Genomic DNA, 23,527 nt, shown 5'->3' on the forward strand with positions numbered 1-23,527 from the left:
TATTACATACTAGCTTGGGTACCCGGCGTTGCCCAGGGTATTTGAAAAAGTCAGTTTTGTAAAGGTACAAAATGTATTAGGTTGTGGGTGAACTACAACACGCGTCATGCCAGATACCCCCTGAAACTCCATCAGTACGTTTGTTTTGGTGAGCAGGTGTGCTCTTAATCAGGTATGGGCAAACCCAGGCCCGGGGGCCAGATGCAGCCCTTTGGGCTCTTTTTTCAGAACCTTTTCTCTCACATCATCCTATCCTTCCTTCCTTCTCTCTTTCCTTCCTACTTCCTTCCCTCCCTCCCTTCTTTACCTCCCTTTCACCCACCTTCCTTTCACCCTTTTGTTTTTCCTTCCCTCTTCCCTCCTCTCTCTTTCTCCTTCCTTCCCTTCCTTTCATCTTTCCTTCCTTCTCTTTTCTTCCCTCCCTCCCTTCTTTACCTCCCTCTTTCTCCCTCCCTCCTTCCTTCCTTCCCTTCCACCCTTTTATTCTTCCTTCCGTCTTTCCTCCCTCCTCTCTTTCTCCTTCCTTCCCTTCCTTCTCTTTCCTTCCCTCCCTCCCTTCCTTCTTTACCTCCCTTCTTTCTCCCTTCTTTCCTTCCTCCTTCCTTCCCTTCCATCCTTTTGTTTTTCCTTCCCTCTTTCCTCCCTCCTTCTCTCTCTTTCTCCTTCCTTCCTCCCTTCCCTTCCTTTTGTCTTTCCTTCTTTCTCTTTCATTCTTCCTTCCTTTTTTTCCTGTCTTTCCTTCCTTCTCACTTTCCCCCCTCCATTCCCTTCCACCCTTCTTCCTTCCTTCTCTTCCTCCCTTTCTTCTCTTCCTCCTTCCTCCTGGGGGATGTTTAACTGGGAGACAACAAGTTAGAGAGGGAACATGAGAACCATGTTTCAAGATTTCCAAGGGTGTCCCATTGAGGAGGAGAAGGGGGCAAACTGACTTTCTACCACTCTAAAGAACAGGGCACAAGGGAGTGAGCAATGGGTTCAAATGGCAGGGAAAGAAATTGGACTGAAAAGATTAGGAAGAACTTCCCGGAGAGTGGCATAGGCTGCCTGGGAGTGTGGTGGAGTCTCCTTCTCTGGAGGCTTTTCCACAGAGGCTTTCTATCTGGAGTGCTTTGATTGTGCCATCTTGCATGGCAGGAGGTTGGACTAGATGTCCCTTTGCTGGTCTCCTCCAGCACTAGGATTCTAGGATTATATATCAGTTTGGTCCATACTGGAGGTCTTTGGAGGGATTTATAGGAGTTGAAGTTCATCTATATGATGGATCATTGTTTGGGTTCATAATGCACTCTTCATATAGATGAATTACAACTCCTATAAATCTCTCCAAAGACCTCCAGTATTTTTTGCTGGTCATGAGGGCTCTGTGTGCGAAGTTTGGTCCAGGTTGATCATTGGTGGAGTGCAGAGTGCTCTTAGATTGCAGGTGAACTATTCATCCCAGTACCTGCGCCCGTATCTTGGGAAGTCTGACTTGGCCACGGTGGTACACGCTTTGGTCACATCCCGCCTCGACTACTGCAACGCTCTCTACGTGGGGCTGCCCTTGAAGACGGCCCGGAAGCTACAGCTAGTCCAACGCGCGGCAGCCATGGTGTTAACGGGAGCAGGACGCAGAGAGCATACAACGCCCCTGCTGTCCCAGCTCCACTGGCTGCCGATTCGCTACCGGGCCCAATTTAAGGTGCTGGTATTATCCTACAAAGCCCTAAACGGTTCCGGCCCAAAATACCTTGCAGACCGCATCTCGGCCTATGAGCCCACGAGGGCCTTGAGATCTTCCGGGGAGGCCCTTCTCTCGGTCCCGCCTGCCTCACAGGCACGTCTGGCGGGGACGAGAGAGCGGGCCTTCTCGGTGGTGGCCCCCCGGCTGTGGAACACCCTCCCTGTTGAAGTTAGACAGGCGCCCTCCTTGTTGGCCTTTCGTAGGGGCCTGAAAACATGGCTCTTCGAGCAGGCCTTCAACTGAGAGTATCTTGAACGACACTGGAATGGACTAGGATTATGAAATTTGGCTATGACCCCAGGACTTGACGAAGCGGATTTTTTAGTATAAGTATATGTCATGTTGTATTGTCTGGTTTGTATTGTCTTGATTTTGTACACTGTCCTTTATGTTGCTGTTCACCGCCCCGAGTCGCCTTCGGGCTGAGAGGGGCGGTCAATAAATGCAAAAAATAAATAAATAAATAAATAATACCTACAATTCCTATCAGTCATGGTGAATTCTCCCCAAACTTCTCTACGATGTTTAGTTGCTGATCAATTCCTCTTTTTGCTGTGTGTCATAGGAAAAAAAAGGAAAAGGTTATGCGAGAGGCAGTGGGCGGGGGTCATGCAAATTCCACACCGATGGAGAGAGTCAGAAACACTGGGATGCCTGTGGTGGAGGAAAAACATAAAATCTAGGATGTAATTGTTCCTGTATGAAAGCCTTCACTTGGATGGTGGACAGTCTGGTATTGGTGGAGGACATTGTAAGGGCTTTTGGACACTATAACCTGTAATGTACTTGGAGAGAAGGCCATTGGTGTCTCCTGAGTAGCGGGAACTATAGCTGTTTCTTTGGAAGCTTTTAAGCAGAGGCTGGATGGCCATTTGTCAGGGGTGATTTGAATGCAATATTCCTGCTTCTTGGCAGGGGGTTGGACTGGATGGCCCATGAGGTCTCTTCCAACTCTTTGATTCTATGATTCTATGTTTGTCGAGGCAAGAACTTGTCTGTGCAAGTGGACACTCCAGGCACATACACACATACATATTTTCACTTGTATTATGTGTATTGATTTAATGACCTTGTTTTGCTTTCCATCATTTGGAGATTGAAGGGGCAACCCATCATTTTTTACATGTACTATGCTAAATTGTACCTGAGCCTGGAACCCCAGGTCTCGGCGGTAACCGGGAGAGCTTTTGCACAATTAAAACTTGTGCACCAGCTGCGCCCGTTCCTTGAAAAGTCTGACTTGGCCACAGTGGTCCACGCTCTTGTGACATCCCGAATAGACTACTGCAACACACTCTATGTGGGGCTGCCTTTGAAGACTGCCTGGAAGCTTCAATTAGTCCAACGGTCGGCAGCCAGGTTGCTCACCGGAGTGACATACAGGGAATATACAACTCTTTTGTTACACCAACTCCACTGGCTACCGATCAGCTTCGAGCGCAATTCAAAGTGCTGGTTTTAACCTTTAAATCCTTAAACGGTTCTGGCCCAGACTACCTATCCGAACATATCTCCTGCCACGAACCATCACGAAGTTTAAGATCTTCAGGAGCGGCCCTGCTCTCGATTCCACCACTATCGCAAACACGGTTGATGGGGATGAGAGACAGGGCCTTCTCAGCAGTGGCCCCCCGCCTATGGAACGCCCTCCCTAGAGATATCAGATTGGCCACCTTCCTCTTGTCTTTTAGAAGGAAAATAAAGACCTGGTGATGGGACCAAGCGTTTGATCACTGAGCAGCAAGTGGAAGAAGATCACACAACTTATGGCAATGAATTGACCCGGACTGGTTTTTGGATTTCGATTTTAATGGATGTGCCTTAATTAATTGTTTGAATTGTTGTTTCAATATTTTTAATATTTTGATTGTATTGTGGTTGTTTTTATGATGCTAGTACTGTATGATGTTTTTGTTAGGCCGCCTTGAGTCTCCCTTTGGGGGGAGAAGGGCGGGGTATAAATATAGGAAATAAATAAATAAATAAAAAATGTTCAGTTTAGCAAAATATTTATTTCAGTTGAACGCATTGCTCTCTCTGGTAACCAGCATCTGCAGAATCGGGTCCATAAGCGCTCAGGGACTAGTCCGGACATGTCTTGCTCTGCGTAGTTTAAGAGCGCAGCCCCTTCCGCTAATTCAGACAAACTGGGACCAGCGGTGGAGTCGGAGACCTCAAGCCATAAGGGAAAACGATTCTGTATCAAGGCCTGGCGATGGACAGCCTGAAAGATACGAATATTCAGTCCTATTACACAACAAACAAATTTCCGCACGATTTTATCCAGACCGACTGCAGCTACTCACCAACACAATATGGTATGTAAGAGATATTTTGCATTTGACATTCTACTGGAAGAAACAGCCTGTGTTTAGTATCAATGTGTTCGGTGAAACGGAGGCTGTAATCCTAGGCAAGCTTCCCTGGGAGTAAGTATTCTAGGGAAATAGCTGGAGGGAACTACCTTAAGATTATTTTTTTAATATATATATATTAAAAATCATGGGAGGAATCATGGGAGATGCAGTATTCACTTATATGAATACACAGATAGATTAGACCAAGATAGGTTGATAGGAGGACTGCTGGGAGTTGCAGTCCAAGCATAGGATAGATGGATATGGATATATATGTATGTATGTATGCTGGGAGTTGCAGTCCAAGAAAATGATATATATGGAGATACATACACACACACACACTCACATATGCTACTACTACTAACTGTACCCACCATGTGTTGCTGTGGCCAACCTTCCCTCCCTCTTTCTCTCCTTCTTTCCCTCCTTCCTTCCTCCCTCCCTTCCTTCCTTCCTTCCTTCCTTCCTTCCTTCCTTCCTTCCTTCCTTCCCTTCTTTCCTTCTCTCCTTCCTTCTCTATATCTTTCCTTCCTTCCTTCTCCTTTTTCTTTTTCTTTCTCTCCTTTCTTCTTTCTCTACCTCTATCCTTCCTTCTTTCACTTTTTGCTTCCATCCTTCCTTCTCTTTTTCCTCCCCTCCTTCTCTCCTTCTTTCCCTCCTTCCTTCACTCCCTCTTTCCTTCCTTCCCTTTTTTCTTTCCTTCTCTCCCTCCATTCCTTCTCTACCTCTTTCCTTCCTTCCCCCTTTTTATCTTCTTCTTTCTCTTCTTTCTTCCTTCTCTACCTCTTTAGTTTCTTCCCATGCTCTTTGCTTCCATGCTTCCTTCTCTTTTTACCTCTTTCTTTCTTTCTTTCTCCCCTTCCTTCCCTTTTTCTGTATCGTCATTTAGCTTTTTGCGGTTTTTCAGTCCTTTCCGCTGGTTTTTTTGGGAGGGGCTTATGAGTGATGGTCACTCATTGGTTTGTTAGGGGTATAGTGTCCAAATTTCGTGTTAATTCATCTAGCGGTTTTTGAATTATGTTAATCCCACAAACTCACATTACATTTTTATTTATATAGATTCTTGGACTGCAACTCCCAGCAGTCCTCCTGATTGATTGATCTATCCTACCTACCTGCCTACCTGTCTCTATCAATTTATCTAATCTATCTATCTGGAAGATTTCTGGGAGTTGCAGTCCAGGAATATGAAATTAAAAATATGCACATATCGGGATGCTCTCAAAGAAATCCAAGTAGAACAGTGTTTCTCAACCTGGAGGTCGGGACCCCTGGGGGGGGGTTGCGAGGGGGATTTCAGAGGGGTCGCCAAAGGCCATCAGAAAACATATATTTCTGATGGTCTTAGAAACCCTTTTGGCAGAGAAAGCTGAAGATCTCCCCACCTGTCCTTCCCTTACTTTTTGGTGTTGTTGAACTACAACTCCCAGAATTCAAAAACAGCCCCCCAACCCCACCAGTATTCAATGTTGGCCGTGAAGGTAGTGTGCCAAGCTTGGCGCAGTTCCATTGTGAGCTGGGTTCAGAGTGCTCTTTGATTGTAGGTTAACTATAAATCCCAGCAACTACAACTCCCAAATGTCAAAGTCTATTTCCCCCAAACTCCACCAGTGTTCACTTTTGGGCTTATTGAGTATTTGTGCCAAGTTTAGTCCAGATCTATCATTGTTTGAATCCACAGTGCTTTCTGGATGTGGACGAACTACAACTCCAAAACTCAAGGTCAATGCTCACCAAACCATTCCAGTATTTTCTGTCAGTCATGGGAGTGCTGTGCGCCAGGATTAGTTCAATTCCATCATTGGCGGAGTTCAGAATGCTCTTTGATTATGTTGTTGTTGTTCATTCGTTCAGTCGTCTCCGACTCTTCGTGACCTCATGGACCAGCCCACGCCAGAGCTCCCTGTCGGCCGTTACCACCCTCAGCTCTCTCAAGGTCAGTCCAGTCACTTCAAGGATGCCATCCATCCATCTTGCCCTTGGTCGGCCCCTCTTCCTTTTGCCTTCCACTTTCCCCAGCATAATTGTCTTCTCTAGGCTTTCCTGTCTCCTCATGATGTGGCCAAAGTACTTCAACTTTGTCTCTAGTATCTTTCCCTCCAGTGAGCAGTCGGGCTTTATTTCCTGGAGGATGGACTGGTTGGATCTTCTCGCAGTCCAAGGCACTCTCAGAACTTTCCTCCAGCACCACAGTTCAAAAGCATCGATCTTCCTTCGCTCAGCCTTCCCTAAGGTCCAGCTCTCACATCCGTAGGTGACTACAGGGAATACCATGGCTTTGACTAGGCGGATCTTTGTTGCCAGTCTGATGTCTCTACTCTTTACTATTTTATCGAGATTGGACATTGCTCTCCTCCCAAGAAGTAAGCGTCTTCTGATTTCCTGGCCACAGTCTGCATCTGCAGTAATCTTTGCACCTAGAAATACAAAGTCTGTCACGGCCTCCACGGTTTCTCCCTCTATTTCCCAGTTGTCAATCATTCTTGTTGCCATAATCTTGGTTTTTTTGATGTTTAGCTGCAACCCGGCTTTTGCGCTTTCTTCTTTCACCTTGATTAGAAGGTTCCTCAGCTCCTCCTCACTTTCGGCCATCAGAGTGGTGTCATCTGCATATCTGAGGTTGTTAATGTTTCTTCCAGCAATTTTCACCCCAGCTTTGCATTCATCCAGCCCCGCACATCGCATGATGTGTTCTGCATACAAGTTAAAAAGGTTGGGTGAGAGGATGCAGCCTTGCCGTACGCCTTTCCCAATCTTGAACCAGTCTGTTGTTCCGTGGTCAGTTCTGACTGTTGCTACTTGGTCCTTGTACAGATTCCTCAGGAGAGAGACAAGGTGGCTTGGTATGCCCATCCCCCTAAGAACTTGCCACAATTTATTATGATCCACACAGTCAAAGGCTTTAGAATAGTCAATGAAGCAGAAGTAGATGTTTTTCTGAAACTCCCTGCTTTTCTCCATTATCCAGCGGATATTGGCAATTTGGTCTCTCGTTCCTCTACCTTTTCTAAACCCAGCCTGAACATCTGGCAACTCTCGCTCCATGTATTGCTGGAGTCTTCCTTGCAGGATCTTGAGCATTACCTTACTGGCATGAGAAATAAGGGCCACTGTACGGAAGTTGGAGCAGTCTTTTGCATTTCCCTTTTTTGGTATGGGGATATAAGTTGATTTTTTCCAGTCTGATGGCCATTCTTGTGTTTTCCATATTTGCTGGCAAATGGCATGCATCACCTTGACAGCATCATCTTTTAAGATTTTAAACAGTTCAGCTGGGATCCCGTCGTCTCCTGCTGCCTTGTTGTTAGCAATGCTTCTTAAGGCCCATTCCACCTCACTCCTCAGGATGTCTGGTTCTAATTCATTCACCACACCGTCAAAACTATCCTCAATATTATTATCCTTCCTATACAGATCTTCTGTATAGTCTCGCCACCTTCTCTTGATCTCTTCAGCTTCTGTTAGGTCCCTGCCATCTTTGTTTCTTATCACACCAATTTTTGTCTGAAATTTACCTCCAATGTTTCTAATTTTCTGGAAGAGGTCTCTTGTCCTTCCTATTCTGTTGTCTTCTTCCACTTCCATGCATTGCTTATTTAAAAATAGTTCCTTATCTCTTCTGGCTAACCTCTGGAATTGCGTATTTAACTGGGCATATCTCCCCTTATCCCTGTTTCCTTTTGCTTTCCTCCTTTCTTGGGCTACTTCCAGTGTCTCAGCAGACAACCATTTTGCCTTCTTGGTTTTCTTTTTCTTTGGAACGTACTTTGTTGCCGCCTCCTGAACAATGTCTCGGACTTCTGTCCATAGTTCTTCTGGGACTCTGTTTACTAAATCTAGTCCTTCAAATCTGTTCTTCACTTCCACTGTATATTTGCTAGGAATGTTAGTGAGATCATATCTAACTGGTCTGTGTATTTTCCCTGATCTCTTTAGTTTTATTCTAAATTGGGCAATAAGAAGTTCGTGATCCGAGCTACAGTCAGCCCCAGGTCTTGTTTTCACCGACTGGATGGATGTCCGCCACCTTTGGCTGCAAAGGATGTAGTCAATCTGATTTCGGTGTTGACCATCTGGTGAGGTCCATGTATAAAGCCGTCTTTTAGGTTGTTGGAAGAGAGTATTCGTTATACACAGCGAGTTTTCCTGGCAAAATTCTATCAGCCTGCGTCCCGCTTCATTTTGTTCTCCCAGACCATGCTTGCCTGTGATCCCAGTTGTCATTTGACTTCCCACCTTGGCATTCCAGTCTCCTGTAATGAAAATAATGTCTCTTTTTGGTGTATTATCCAGTAGGTCCTGCAGATCCTCATAGAACTGATCTACTTCTGCTTCTTCAGCAGCTGTGGTTGGGGCGTATATTTGGATCACTGTAATGTTGAAAGGCTTTCCTTGCACTCGAATTGAGATCATTCTGTCATTTTTTGGGTTGTATCCAAGCACCGCTTTAGCGAATTTCTTATTAATTATGAAGGCTACTCCATTTCTTCGATGTTCCTCTTGTCCGCAGTAGTAGATCTGGTGGTCATCTGATGTGAAGTGGCCCATTCCAGTCCATTTCAGTTCGCTGACCCCCAGAATGTCTATCTTTAGTCTTGACATCTCACCAATAACAACATCCAATTTGCCCTGGCTCATAGATCTTACATTCCAGGTTCCTATGGTGTGTTGATCTTTAGAGCATCGGATTCGTCGTTCACCTCCAGTACCGTCGGCCGCTAGCCTTCCTTTCGGCTTTGAGCTAGCTGCGTCATCACATCTGGGGCTAGTTGAACTTATCCTCTGCTCCTCCCCAGTAGCATTTTGGCCATCTTCCGACCTGGGAGTCCCATCTTCCAATGGCATACCGACATATCTCTGGTTGTACTGGTCCATTTAGTTTTCTTGGCAAGGATACTGGAGTGGTTTGCCATTGCCTTCCCCAGGGATCACGCTTGGTCTGACCTCTCTGCCACAACCGTCCCGTCTTGGGTGTCCCTTCACGGTTTCGCTCATGACATCATTGAGGTGCTCAAGCTCCAGCGCCCCGACAAGGCGGTGATCCTTTGCTGGATCCTTTGCTTTGATTATAGGTAAAGGTAAAGGTAGTCCCCTGACATTAAGTCCAGTCATGTCTGACTCTGGGGTGTGGTGCTCATCTCCATTTCTAAGCCGAAGAGCCAGCGTTGTCCATAGACACCTCCAAGGTCATGTGGCCGGCATGACTGCATGGAGCGCCGTTACCTTCCCGCCGGAGCGGTACCTATTGATCTACTCACATTTGCATGTTTTCGAACTTTGATTATAGGCGCACTATAAATCCCAGTAACTACAGCTCCCAAATGACAAAATAAAACCCCCTCCAACCCTACCAGTATTCAAATTTGGGCATATTGGGTATCTGTGCCGAATTTGGTCCAGTGAATGAAAACACATCCTGCATTTCAGATATTTACATCGCAGTTCACAACAGTAGCAAAATGACAGTTATGTAGTAGCAAGGAAAATAATGTTATTGTTGGGGGTCACCACAACATGAGGAACTGTATTAAGGGGTCACGGCATTAGGAAGGCTGAGAAACACTGGTCTAATCTATCTATCTTTCTATCTTATCTATCTCTCTGTCTCATCTTTCTGTCTTATGTATATATCTTATCTATCTTTCTATGTTATCTATCTTACCTATCTACCTACCTACCTGTCTACCTATCTACCCACTTATCTACCCACCTATATATCTATCTATCTACCTACCTACCTACCTACCTACCTAATCTATCTACCTATCTACCTACCCATCTACCTACCTATCTACCTACCTGTCCACCTATCTACCTACCTATATACATATCCACCTACCTACCTACCTACCTACCTGTCCACCTACCTACCTACCTATATACATATCCACCTACCTACCTATCCACCTATCTACCTACCTATCTACCCACCTATATATCTAACTACCTATCTACCTACCTATCTTATCTATCTACCTACCTACCCATCTACCTACCTATTTACCTACCCATCTACCTACCTATCCATCTATCTACCCACCTATATATCTATCTACCTACCTATCTTATCTACCTACCTATCTACCTACCCATCTACCTACCTATACACCTATCTACCCATCTATCTGTCTGTCTGCCTGTCTGTCTATCTATCTATCTACCTAGCTATCTACCTACCTATCCACCTATCTACCCACCTATACATCTATCCACCTACCTATCTTATCTACCTACCTATCTACCTACCCATCTACCTACCTATACACCTATCTACCTATCTACCCATCTATCTGTCTGTCTGTCTGTCTATCTATCTATCTATCTATCTATCTACCTAGCTATCTACCTACCTATCTACCCACCTGTGTATCTATCTACCTATCTATCTACCTGGGAGTTGCAGTCCAATAACAGGAAATTGGAAATCTGCATGGATTGGGATGCTCTCAAACAAATCCAAGAAGAATGCTTGCAGTTTCAAAGCAGTGCATTTGGAGCCTTCTCCTCCTCCCCTCAAGGGTCTGGTGTAGGGGATGCTGGGAGCTGTAGTCCGGAAGAGAAGGGAGTGTATTTGCAGCCTCTGGGCAGAGCTGTGCTGGGCCTTTGCGTGGCGCATGCGCAGGAGCCGCACACGTGGGAACTGGGGAAGAGGAGGAGGAGGAGGAGGGGGGAAGAGGCCGGCCTGGTCCCCGCTTTCCGCCTCCTTCCTGGGGTCTCCCTCCGGGATCATGGGCAAAAGCAAGGCCAGGCGGTTCCGGCAGGCCCCCTACAGCCCCGCGGTGGGGAAGATGGGCCAGGAGAAGGGCCAGGAGAAGGAGGAAGGAGAGGAGGAGGAGGAAGGCGGGTCCCCAGCCGAGGAGCTGCTGGAGAAAGTAAGCTGCAAAGAAAGGATGGCCACAGGGATACTGCAGGGTCCAGCCAGCTCTGGGAATCCTGCTATGGTTAGGGAGAAGGGAATGGTGGTTTCCCCCTGACACTGCCATATAATCCAGATTATCAAAGCAGATGGTCCACATCTGCTTTGAACTGAATCATATGAATCTACACTGCTATATCATCCAGATGATCAAAGCAAATGATTCATATCTGCTTTGAAATGAATTATATGAGTCTACAGTGCCATATAATCAAGGTTATCCAAGCAGACGATTCACATCTGCTTTAAACTGGATCATATATGTCTACAGTGCCATATAATCCAGATTATCAAAGCAAACAATTCACATCTGTTTTGAACTGGATTATAGGAGTCTACATTGCCAAATAATCCAGATTATCAAAGCAGATCATCCATATCTGCTTTAAACTGGATTATAGGAGTCTACACTGCCATATAATCCAGATTATCAAAGCAGACTATTCACATCTGCTTTGAACTGGATCATATGAGTCTACACAGCCATTATCAAAGCAGACTATTCACATCCGCTTTGAACGAGATTATATGAGTCTACACTGCCATATGATCCAGATTATCAAGGCAGACAATTCACATCTGCTTTGAATTGGATTATATGAGTCTACACTTCCATATAATGGTGCAGAGGCCCCTTCTGCACTGCTGTATGATCCAGATTATCAAACAGATGATTCATATCTGCTTTGAACTGGATTATAGAATTCTACACTGCCATATACTCCAGATTATCAAAGCGGGCGTTCCACATCTGCTTTAAACTGTATCATATAAGTGTACACTGCCGTATAATCCAGATTATCAAAGCAGATCGTCCATATCAGCTTTAAACTGGATCATATGAGTCTACACTGCCATATAATCCAGATTATCAAAGCAGATCATCCACATATGCTTTAAACTGGGTCATATGAGTCTACACTGCCATATAATCCAGATTATCAAAGCAGATCATCCACATCTGCTTTGCACTGGATTATATGAATCTACACTGCTATATAATCCAGAGGCCCCTTCTACACTGCCATATGATCCAGATTATCAAACAGATGGTTCGTATCTGCTTTGAACTCGATTATAGGATTCTACACTGCCGTATAATCCAGATTATTAAAGCAGATGATCCACGTCTGCTTTGAACTGGATTATAGGAGTTTACACTGCCATAGAATCCTGTTCAAAGCAGGTAATCTGGATTATATATGGTAGTGTAGAAAGGGTCTGGGGTTGCAGGTAGAAATCCCCAGGTTAATCCCTAGCAGTTCAAGGGCCCCATCTACACTACAAACCAGATTCTCCGGTTTGAACTGGATTATCTAGCAGTTTAGAAGTATATTATGATCTGGATTATACAGCAGTGTTGAGCCTAGGCTGCATTGGAAAATCCTCGTATCTGAAAGCTTTAAGCAGGCATGGGCAAACTTCGGCCCTCCTGGTGTTTTGGACTTCAACTCCCACAATTCCTGTTAGGAATTGTGGGAGTTGAAGTCCAAAACACCGGGAGGGCCGAAGTTTAATCGAACCTGATGTTTTTGGGTTGGTTTATTGCCTAAAATGTGTAGATTTGTGCATGTAGGTGCCAATCAGGCCACTAAAGAGTAGATATTGTCAAACCGGGGGCCACCGCAGAGAAGGTCCTTGCCATCTCCTCCAACACACAACGTCCTACAGCTAAGTCCCATAAGTCATTGGCGAAGGGATCTTGCTACTTTGGGTTACCTGGCACCTGCATCTCTCAAACCGTGCCCCTTCTTTCCTCTTTGTAGCTGCAGCACCCCAGCGCTGACGTTCGGGAATTTGCTTGCGCCAGCATTTCCAAGCTCTTGCAGCAGAAACAGACAATCCCGGCTTTTGTGCAGAGGGACGTGGTCCGGTGTTTGGGGCCCATGCTGCTCGATCAGAGCCTGGCGGTTCGAGAGACGGCGACGGGAGCGCTTCGGTGAGTAGTATAACATCTAAGGCAAAATCCTAGAGTTGGAAGGGGTCCCCAAAGGCCATCCAGCCCAACCCCATTCTATAAGGAAGGGACACCCAATAAAAGCACTCCCGACAGATAGCCACGCAGCCTCTGTTTAGAAACAGCCAGAGCAATATACTTTGGAAGAGTCCATACCATTCCTAGCAGCTCCAGGAAACGTGTCCTTCCCCATTGTTTATGGCTTGGGGTCCTTTCTTACCACCCAGTTTATGGGATTTGCACTTAGATGCCCCTTCTGCATGGCCATATAAAATCCAGATTGTATGTTTTGAACTGGATTAGATAATATAATATGTAGACTCATATAATCCAGTTCAAAACAGATATCATGGATTATCCGCTTTGATAATTTGGATTATATGGCAGTGTAGAAGGGACCCAAGTCTCCTTCTAGAGAGAATCATAATAACAATAACAACAACTTATTGTCATAATAATAATAACAACAACAACTGTTGACAGGCATAATAGCTGATCAAATCCAGGATTACTTGGAGGAAAATAACATAGAATCATAGAATCAAAGAGTTGGAAGAGACCTCATGGGCCATCCAGTCCAACCCCCTGCCAAGAAACAGGAATATTGCATTCAAATCACCCCCGACAGATGGCCATCCAGCCTCTGTTTAAAAGCTTCCAAAGAAGGAGCCTCCACCACACTCCGGGGCAGAGAGTTCCACTGCTGAACGGCTCTCACAGTCAGGAAGTTCTTCCTCATGTTCAGATGGAATCTCCTCTCTTGTAGTTTGAAGCCATTGTTCTGCGTCCTAGTCTTCAAGGAAGCAGAAAACAAGCTTGCTCCCTCCTCCCTGTGGCTTCCTCTCACATATTTATACATGGCTATCATATCTCCTCTCAGCCTTCTCTTCTTCAGGCTAAACATGCCCAGCTCCTTAAGCCACTCCTCATAGGGCTTGTTCTCCAGACCCTTGATCATTTTGGTCGCCCTCCTCTGGACACATTCCAGCTTGTCAATATCTCTCTTGAATTGTGGTTCCCAGAATTGGACACAATATTCCAGGTGTGGTCTACATCTTGCCAGTAGAACAAAAAGGCAATAAAAGAAGATGTAGGGGCATGAAAGATAAGCTTCTAATTGACAAAATGATACTGAAGAATAGCAAAAGCCGCAAAACAAACCTCTACACAACCTGGCTTGATTATAAAAAAGCATTTGACTCACTGCCACATTGTTGGGTTATCAAATGTCTAGATGTCATTGGGGTTTGTGAAAATATTAGAGTGTTCACCGAAAATGCAATGAAACAATGGAAAACTGAGTTGTTCGTGGGCAACGAAAGCTATGGAACTGTTAACATCAAAAGAGGAATTTTCCAAGGCGTCTCACTGTCACCGCTGCTGTTCATCATTGCAATGATCCCACTGTCAGTAATTCTACAGAAAACAAACCTGGGCTACCAAACAGCAAGAAATTCACCAAAAATTCCCCACTTGCTGTACATGGATGATCTAAATCTTTATGGAAAATCAGAAACAGAAATCCAGTCACTAACCAACACAGTCAGAATCTTCAGCGCTGACATCAGTATGGCGTTTGGCCGAGACAAATGTGCAACAGTGGCATTAAAGAAAGGGAAAATTGCCCACAGCGAGGGCATAGAGATGCCAAATAGACAAACCGTAAAGTGCAATCAACCTGAAGCCTATACATATCTGGGCATACTACAGTTGGACTATATCAAGCATGGGCATGTGAAAAATGTGGTCAGCAAAGAATATGTCCAAAGAATCAGAAAAGTTCTGAATAGCAATTTAAATGGCAGAAATACAATCAAGGCTATCAACACCTAGGCCATCCCTGTCATTAGATACACTGTTGGAAATGTGACCTGGACACAAGCAGAGCTGGATGATCTGGACAGAAAAACAAATAAAACTGATGACAATCCACTATGTATTACACCCACGTAGTTATGTTGATAGACTTGATATTGACAAGCTGGAATGTGTCCAGAGGAGGGCGACTAAACTGATCAAGGGTCTGGAGAACAAGCCCTATGAGGAGTGGCTTAAGGAGCTGGGCATGTTTAGCCTGAAGAAGAGAAGGATGAGAGGAGATATGATAGCCATGTATAAATATGTGAGAGGAAGTCATAGAAAGGAGGGAGCAAGCTTGTTTACTGCTTCCATGGAGACTAGGACGCAGAACAAGGGCTTCGAACTACAAGAAAGGAGATTCCATATGAACACGAGGAAGAACTTCCTGACTGTGAGAGCCGTTCAGCAGTGGAACTCTCTGCCCTGGAGTGTGGTGGAGGCTCCTTCTTTGGAAGCTTTAAAACAGAGGCCGGGTGGCCATCTGTCAGGGGTGATTTGAATGCAATATTCCTGCTTCTTGGCAGGGGGTTGGACTGGATGGCCCATGAGGTCTCTTCCAACTCTTTGATTCTATGAGTCTATGACCTGCCCAGAAAATCAGGAGGCAGAAAGAGGGCTTCTGCAAGGGAAAAAACAGTAGAAGAGAAACAATGCACTGACAGATTATGTAAAAAGCAGTCAAGAACCAACATTGAGGGAAGTCAATAGTTGTAAACTGCTTCAAGTGCAAAAGACAAATAGGGAATACCGTAAAAACACAATCCAGAGCAGAAGAGGAAACTGGCGAAAGAAGGCTCTCCATGGACAGTTCCTGGGAAAAACTGAGAGCAATAGGGACAAAGAATAAACATGGATCTGGCTCACAAATGGGACTTTGAAAAAGGAGACGGAGGGCTTGATCCTGGCAGCCCAAGAACAAGCTATTAGAACCAGTGCCATCAAAGCCACAATTGAAAAGTCGACAGATTTCAAGTCTCGACTCTGCAAGGAAGCAGGTGAAACGATGGATCACATCCTCAGCTGCTGCAAGATGATCACACGGTTCTATATAAGCAGGTGTGCCTGTAACTTAGTAGCCCTCAGTCTGTGGTAGCTCTCAGTCTGTGAGAGATCTCTGTGGAAGAAAGGCCTCAGTGTGTTAGTAGGCCTCAGTGTTAGCTCGCCACAGTGTGAGAGAGGCCTCAGTCTGAGAGAGCCCTCAGTATGAGAGAAGGCCCCAGTGCGAGGTAGGGCTCAGTGTTAGTAGGCCTTGGTGAGAGTTGGTCTGGTGTGAGAAGCTTGTGTGAGAGGAAGCTCCAGTGTGAAGGCTGTTGTGTGTAAAGCTACTAGACTTTGAAGAAGATATCTGATCCAAAGATGTAAACTTTTTTGTGCTTTTTTTTTGCAGGAACCTCAGTGTTTGTGGTGGATTTGAAGTCTGTGACGACATGGTCACCAAAGACGTCATGACGCCTCTTGTGGCTTTGTTGAAAGAGGTATGTCATGTGGTGGCCAAGAAAGGGGACTGAATTGTGAATTGGGAAGTCCTGGGTTTAAATCCTACGAGAACTATTTACTCAGATGGAAAATGTTTCTATCCCCTGCAGTTCCGCTAGCTTTGGTCATGTTAGGGATTCCTCATCTTTAGAAGAGGAAGGGGAGCAGAGAAGTGTTCGGTATTTGGAGGGAGAAGAAGAATCAGATGATGAGGGTTTGAAAATGCCCACATTTCTAGAGAGACGAAAAGAGACAGAGCACAGACACCGTTCAGCCAGAATAGCTGCGAAAAGCGCTGAGCTCATTGGGAGACTCCCTAGTAGAATAGCTGCTAAAAACGCTGAGCTAATTGGGAGACTCCTGCATGGGGAATTCAGGGCTATAAATCAGAGGCAGGAGCAGTCAGCTTTCACTGGTAACAACAACCCTTATAGTGCTGTTTCACTCCAACGGAATCTGCTTTGTGTCTGCTGCTAAGCACTTAGTTCATTGAATGTTTTCTGATGGAAGACTGGTGTTTCTTTTGGGACTTTGTAAGAGACTTTAATTTGTGTCTGGATTAAGACTTCCTTGTTTTCTTTTGCACTTTTCCATTGCATTTGCTTATCCTTTGTGTTTGCTGAAGTAAAGCATTTTTCTTTTACTTTCAACATTGTTTGAAGGCTGTTTTTGGAGGGCAACTCAAGACAGGTCATTCTTGCTGGAGTTGTTTAGAGATTCAACCTTAAATGTTGTTGACCAACTACAGTACTGTAACTCTATGTAGGCAGTGGCAGAAGGAGGGAAAAGGCAGCAAGTTCAACTCCCAGGAAGGAAGGAAGGCACTGTAGAAATATACTACTCAGAGCCAGTACTGGTATGCGGCATGTACTGGCTTATTCAGTAGACTCTCCTCTACAGTTCCATTTTGGCAGGAAGCCTTATCATTGAACAGTTGTGTTGTTAAAGTGCAAAGTATGGAACCTTGCACAGATGGTCGGTCAATGAGACTTAAGCAACGTACAGTCATTGAATTCTTGACAGCAGAAGGTGTCACCCCACAGGAGATTCATCAGAGAATGCAAGCTGTTTATGGTGATTGTGTTGATGTGAGTACTGTGCGTCGTTGGGCAAGTAAAGATCCTGACCTCCTTGCGTCTTTTGACGCTTCGGCACAGCAGGTCCTGGAAGCAGTCATGATATCTTCTGAAAAAACCATGGAGCACATTATCTTACATACGCTGGTGGCAGGCAGGTTTTTAATTTATCAATTTATTTATTTACGACATTTATATTCCACCCTTTTCACCCCAAAGGGTACTCAGAGCGGCTTACAAGATATATATACATACAATATATTACATTATTAGCATAGTTGAGGTGACACCTTCTGCTGTCAAGAATTCAATGACTACACATTGCTTAAGTCGCATTTGACTAACTGTGCAGGGTTCCATACTTCACATTTTAACAACACAACTGTTCAATGCTAAGGCTTCCCACCAAAATGGAACTGTAGAGGAGAATCTACTGAACATGCCAGTACCTGCTGCATACCAGTACTGCCATCTGTTGAGGAGTTACAAAGGTGGAGGCATTACTTTTCATTCAACCCTCGTAATTTAGTGAGGCATCAGCACTCTTTAGCAGAGAGGGATGGAAATCTTGTCAAAGCACAATTCACAGGTTTCCATAGCATGGAGCCATGGTAGTTCAAGCGGTGTCAAACTGCATTAATTTGTCAGTGTAGACACCACCTTAAGTGTGTTCTGATTCATTCTGCTATTGGTTTCTAATCCACATTTTTAACATTATTTTTTGGACTGTCATCAAAAACAAGTGTCGGGCAGGCCTTGAGGAAAGCAACGGCGCGCTAAAGGATGCCAAAGACACCAACAAGAACTACGTTGAAGACATTGCTTACGAGGCAGTGAACCTGCTCTGGAATGTCTGGTGAGTTCCATCTGAGAAGGCCATTGGGCCAAATGCTTCCTTTGCTGATGGACATAGAGGCAGGTGTGTCTCATGGCACAGCAGCAACACTGAGGAGAATTAATCCAGCAGATCCCACTAAGGACCCAGTGTGATTCCAGGGTTGTTGACTAAATCTCTTTTTCTTTTCTGATAGTGAGTGCAACAGCACAGCAGTGTCTATCTTCAACAAAGAAGGCTGCTTGCCTATTTTGCTGCAGTATCTGAAGAGGTTTCATGCCAATGTGGGCCTGGCCATTGCGGCAGGTGAGTACAGGAACATGTTTTATTCCCATATACGAGGGTTGAATGAAAAGTGATGCCTCCACCTTCGTAACTCCTCAACAGATGGCAGTACTAGTATACGGCAGGTACTGGCTTGTTCAGTAGACTCTCCTCTACAGTTCCATTTTGACGGGAAGTTTTAGCATTGAACGGTTGTGTTGTTAAAGTGCAAAGTATAGAACCCTGTGCAGACGATCGGTCAATGCGACTTGAGGGGAAGCCATAGATGTAGGCGAAATGTCGACCATGGCCATATAGCCCAAAAAAACCTACAACAACCCAGTGATTCCGGCCATGAAAGCCTTTGACAATACATTGAACATCTTGTAGTTGATTCCGTTCTTATGTCTGTTACTCAGTATTCGCAAATGCCTGCTCGAATAGCCATGTCTTGAGTTTTTTCTGAAATGCTAAAAGCGAAGAAGCCGATCTAATCTCCATAGAAAGGGCGTTCCATAGCTGAGGGGCCACCACTGAGAAGGCCCTGTCTCTCGTCCCCGCCAGCTGTGCTTGTGATGATGGCGGGACCGAGAGCAGGGCCTTTCCAGACGATCTTAAGGTCTTCAATACTCTGCTGTGCATTTATCGGTAGGGTATTGGTTGGGCCCACTTGCCCAACAAAACCTGCCTTGTATTCTGTCGTCAAAGTCATTGATAAAAAGCATAGCCACATATGAGGATAGAAAGAGGGAACTGCGTCTTGTGGAACAACATTTCTTGCACTAGATAGGATCCTTTTGCAGCTGACGTTCTGACATATAATTTGGATTTACTGACACATAACTTGGATTTGTGACCTCAGTTGCTAATGTCTTCCTGTCCCCACAGCATCCTGTTTGCAAGCAGTGACAGAAGACAACCCTGACCTCCTTGCGTCCTTTGACGCTTCGGCACAACAGGTCCTGGAAGCGGTCATGGTATCTTCTGAAAAAACCATGGAGCACATTCTCTTACAGACGCTGGTGGCAGGCAGGTTTTTAATTTATCAATTTATTTATTTACCTTCTCACCCCGAAGGGGACTCAGAGCAGCTTACGAGATATATATACATACAATATATTACATTATTAGCATCGTACAATATCAGTGTTATATATTACTATATTTTACTATACCATTATATTGTAATATTATTAGTAATATTACATGTAATATAAAATATACAATTATAATAGTGTATTATTATTAGTAGTAGTATTATATTATATTACATTATAATATTATAAATATTATATGTATATAAATTATATTATATTATATTATATTATATTATATTATATTACTAGCCATCCCCAGCTATGCGTTGCTGTGGCCTAGTCTGTGTATATGTGTTTTGTGTGTATATATATATGTGTATATGTGTATATATATATTTGTGTATATGTGTGTTAGTGTATATATGTAGTTTTGTACATGCATTGTAATGTATTTTTGGTTTTTGTTTTTTTTTTTTGGCTTGTTAAGTCTCTTCTGCTGTGTTTTTATGAGTGATAATCACTCATTGGCCTGATAGGTGCATTGTGTCCAAATTTGGTGTCAATTTGTCCAGTAGTTTTTGAGTTATGTTAATCCCACAAACAAACATTACTCCCACAAACAAACATTACATGGCTAAATAGTGCAATGGAATACAGGAAGATGGTACAACCGAACATAAGAATTGGTATAAAGGATTATGATTACGGATTCTGATTCTGATTTGTTGCTGAGGCACTATGATTACGATAATGATTGTTTTTTGATCTTGCATGTATTGTATAATGTGTTTTAATTTCCTTTTTTGATATTGTTGTGATAACCTTTATTATGTAAACCACCTTGAGTCGCCATTTCGGCTGAGAAAGGCGGTATAGAAGTAAAGCAAATAAATAAATAAACATTACATTTTTATTTATATAGATTTAGAACTTTTGTATCCCGTTCTTCTCTACCTCCGCAGAGGGACTCAGAACGGCTAACAGCAAAATTCAATGCTATACAATGAATAGTATCATAAAACAACATACAATAACTAAGTTCTAAAATACATATTAAAACAATTCAGCACATTAAAACAACATACAACTCAGTCCAAAACGTTGTGGCCAAATAACTCTTAGTCTATATTGAATCATCCGTCAATCTGCAAATGCCTGACTCCACAGCCGGGATTTTAGCTGCTTCTTGAATGACAGGAGAGAGGTGGCAGACCTAATCTCACCAGGGGAAAAGTTCCATAGCATGGGGCCACCACAGAGAAGGCCCTGTCTCTCGTCCCCACCAAACACACCTGCAAAGGTTGTGGTACCGAGAGCAGGACCTCTTCAGAAGATCTTATATTCCTCGATGGTTTATAGGGGAAGATACGTTTGGATAGGTAAACTGAGTCTGAGCCGTATAGAGTTTTGTAGATTAAAACCACCACTGTGATCACTAGATTTTGAAAAATGTGGCTTGTTGTAGAAACTAGGATTGGGGAGAAAGCGTCAGCGGAGACTCCCTTCCCCCTGATAATAACTCTTTCAGGAGTTGATTTCCCTTCTGAGCAGAAGATTTATCTCACTTTCTGTTGTCTCACCCCTGTTCTTAACCAGGAGTCGTTTCTAAATCAAATGTTTGTAACTCAGGGACTGCCTGTAGCCTAATCTAGCTATTAAGTCTGTGCCCGCCCACCCAGCACAGCATGCTCCATCAATTACTTTATTATATGTCCCACAACATTTAGAGTGCGCCATTAGCTTGCTGTTCACTAAACAGCTTGCAAAGCGTGTCCCTATAGGATTCTACCCAGATTCCGCCTCTCTGCCGTTGTCTCGAGAGGAGATCGTTTTTGTGGAGGCTTGTGAAGTTGTTTTAATTATGACTTCACCCCCCTGGGACTTGGAGGCATGCTGGCAATGCAACCCAATCTGCGCTTTCAATGGGTTGATGTCACAGACAGGGCTGCCGCCTTGGCAAAAGAAGGCTCCTTGGGTGCATTGAGATGCGGAATTGTACAATGGGCAGCACACCATTTGTGGTGGTCGCTTTATATTTTTGTGATGCAAAAATCAGGGATATCAGTCAATGGCAATAACTGCATTACTTATCCCTGCTCCCGTGCCATTTTGACCTTGTTGTGCTGTGATCCAGTATAATAAACTTACTTTGTCCTAAAATGAGTCCTTTCCCATGCCAACAACCCATTTCGGAACTGCTTTCCTGAAGAAAAACCTTTAATCTGAGCTTGGAAGCATTACTTTCTTGCAATGATGAGAGCTCTTAGAATTTCTAGCCCCCATGACCACAAAGTCCCTTTAGATCAGTGGTTCCCAACCCGTGGGCCATTATTATTAGCTCCCATAGCCAAACACAAGAGTTGTAATGGGAAAGCAGCCCTTTGTAAGGCCCTGTTTAATCCCCCAAAGTTGTTGTTGTTGTTGTTGTTGTTGTTATTGTTATTATTATTATTATTAGCTCCCATAGCCAAACATAAGTTGTAATGGGAAAGCAACCCTTTGTTAGGCCCTGTTTAATCCCCAAAGTTGTTGTTGTTGTATTATTATTATGATCATTATTATTAGCTCCCATAGCCAAACACAAGAGTTGTAATGGGAAAGCAACCCTATGTAAGGCCCTGTTTAGTCCCCAAAGTTGTTTTTGTTCTTGTTGTTATTATTAGCTTCCATAGCCAAATACAAGAGTTGTAATGGGAAAGCAGCCTTTTGTAAGAACCTGTTTCGTCCCCCAAAGTTGTTGTTGTTGTTGTTATGATGATGATGATGATTATTATTATTATTATTAGCTCCCATAGCCAAACACAAGAGTTGTAAGGCGAAAGCAGCGCTTTGTAAGGCCCTGTTTAGTCCCCCAAAATTGTTGTTGTTGTTATGCTGCTGCTGATGATTATTATTATCATTATTATTAGATCCCATAGCCAAACACAAGAGTTGTAATGAGGAAGCAGCTTTTTGTAAGACCCTATTTATTCCCCCAAAGTTGTTGTTGTTGTTGTTATGCTGATGATGATGATGATGATTATTATTATTATTAGCTCCCATAGCCAAACACAAGAGTTGTAATGGGGAAGCAGCTCTTTGTAAGACCCTGTTTATTCCCCCAAAGTTGTTGTTGTTGTTATGCTGATGATTATTATTATGATTATTATTATTAGCTCCCATAACTAAACACAAGAGTTGTAATGGGAAAGCAGCCCTTTGTAAGACCCTGTTTATTCCCCCAAAATTGTTGTTGTTGTTATGCTGATGATTATTATTATGGTTATTATTATTAGCTCCCATAGCCAAACACAAAAGTTGTAATGGGAAAGCAGCTCTTTGTAAGACCCCGTTTAGTCTCCCAAAATTGTTGTTGTTGTGGTGGTGGTGGTGGTGGTGGTGATGATGATGATGATGATGATGATGATTATTATTATTATTATTAGCTCCCATAGCCAAACACAAGAGTTGTAATGGGAAAGCAATCCTTTGTAAGGTCCTGTTTAGTCCCCCAAAGTTGTTGCTGTTGTTGTTGTTATTAATACTATTATTATTAGCTCCCATAGCCAAACACAAGGAAGGAAGGAGAGAGATAAGGAAGGAGGAAGGAAAGAAAGGAAAGACATAAAGGTGGGAGGGAAGGAAGGAGATAAGAAAGGGAGGGAGGGAAGGAGGAAGGAAAGACAAAAGGGAGGGAAAGAAGGAAGGAAAGAAAGACGAAAGGGTAGAAGGGAAGGATAGAAGGAAGAAAGGGTGGAATGGCGAGAAGAAAGGAAGGACAAAAGGGCGGAAAAGAAGGAAGGAGGGAGAAATAGGGAGGCAAGGAAGGAAAGAAAAGGGAGGAAGGAAGGATAGGATGGAGAGGGGGGGGGGACTGAGAAGAGATCCTAAGGGGCCACATCTGGCCCCTGGGCCTGTTTTATCCATACCTGCTATAAAGTCATGCTGGAGGATGTTATAAAATGCAAAGATATTTTCTTGGATGTGGATAAGTGAAATTGCAGGTAAGGATCCTGCAGATATAGGGGGTATTGGTAGATGAAA

General features: G+C 43.9%; 1 protein-coding gene and 1 long non-coding RNA gene across 2 annotated transcripts in view; one reads left to right on the forward strand and one right to left on the reverse strand.

The window, feature by feature from the left end:
* Positions 1-3,715: 3,715 nt before the first annotated feature.
* On the reverse strand, positions 3,716-10,734 carry LOC132782942 (uncharacterized). The gene is made up of 2 exons (XR_009632121.2): positions 10,474-10,734; positions 3,716-3,947 (listed from the first exon to the last, which is right to left on the reverse strand). It is a non-coding gene; the product is annotated as an uncharacterized lncRNA (long non-coding RNA).
* The window catches only part of HEATR3 (HEAT repeat containing 3), a 35,807-nt gene continuing 22,988 nt past the window's right edge, over positions 10,709-23,527 (forward strand). The window contains exons 1-6 of the mRNA XM_067471108.1: positions 10,709-10,955; positions 12,766-12,938; positions 16,204-16,291; positions 18,112-18,224; positions 18,400-18,509; positions 19,356-19,496. Coding sequence (XP_067327209.1) covers positions 10,812-10,955; positions 12,766-12,938; positions 16,204-16,291; positions 18,112-18,224; positions 18,400-18,509; positions 19,356-19,496 — 769 coding nt within the window. The 5' untranslated portion in view covers positions 10,709-10,811. The remainder of the gene's footprint in view (positions 10,956-12,765; positions 12,939-16,203; positions 16,292-18,111; positions 18,225-18,399; positions 18,510-19,355; positions 19,497-23,527) is intronic.

Source organism: Anolis sagrei, chromosome 8 (genome assembly GCF_037176765.1).
Source record: "Anolis sagrei isolate rAnoSag1 chromosome 8, rAnoSag1.mat, whole genome shotgun sequence".
In the NCBI taxonomy this organism is placed as follows: Eukaryota; Metazoa; Chordata; class Lepidosauria; order Squamata; family Dactyloidae; genus Anolis; species Anolis sagrei.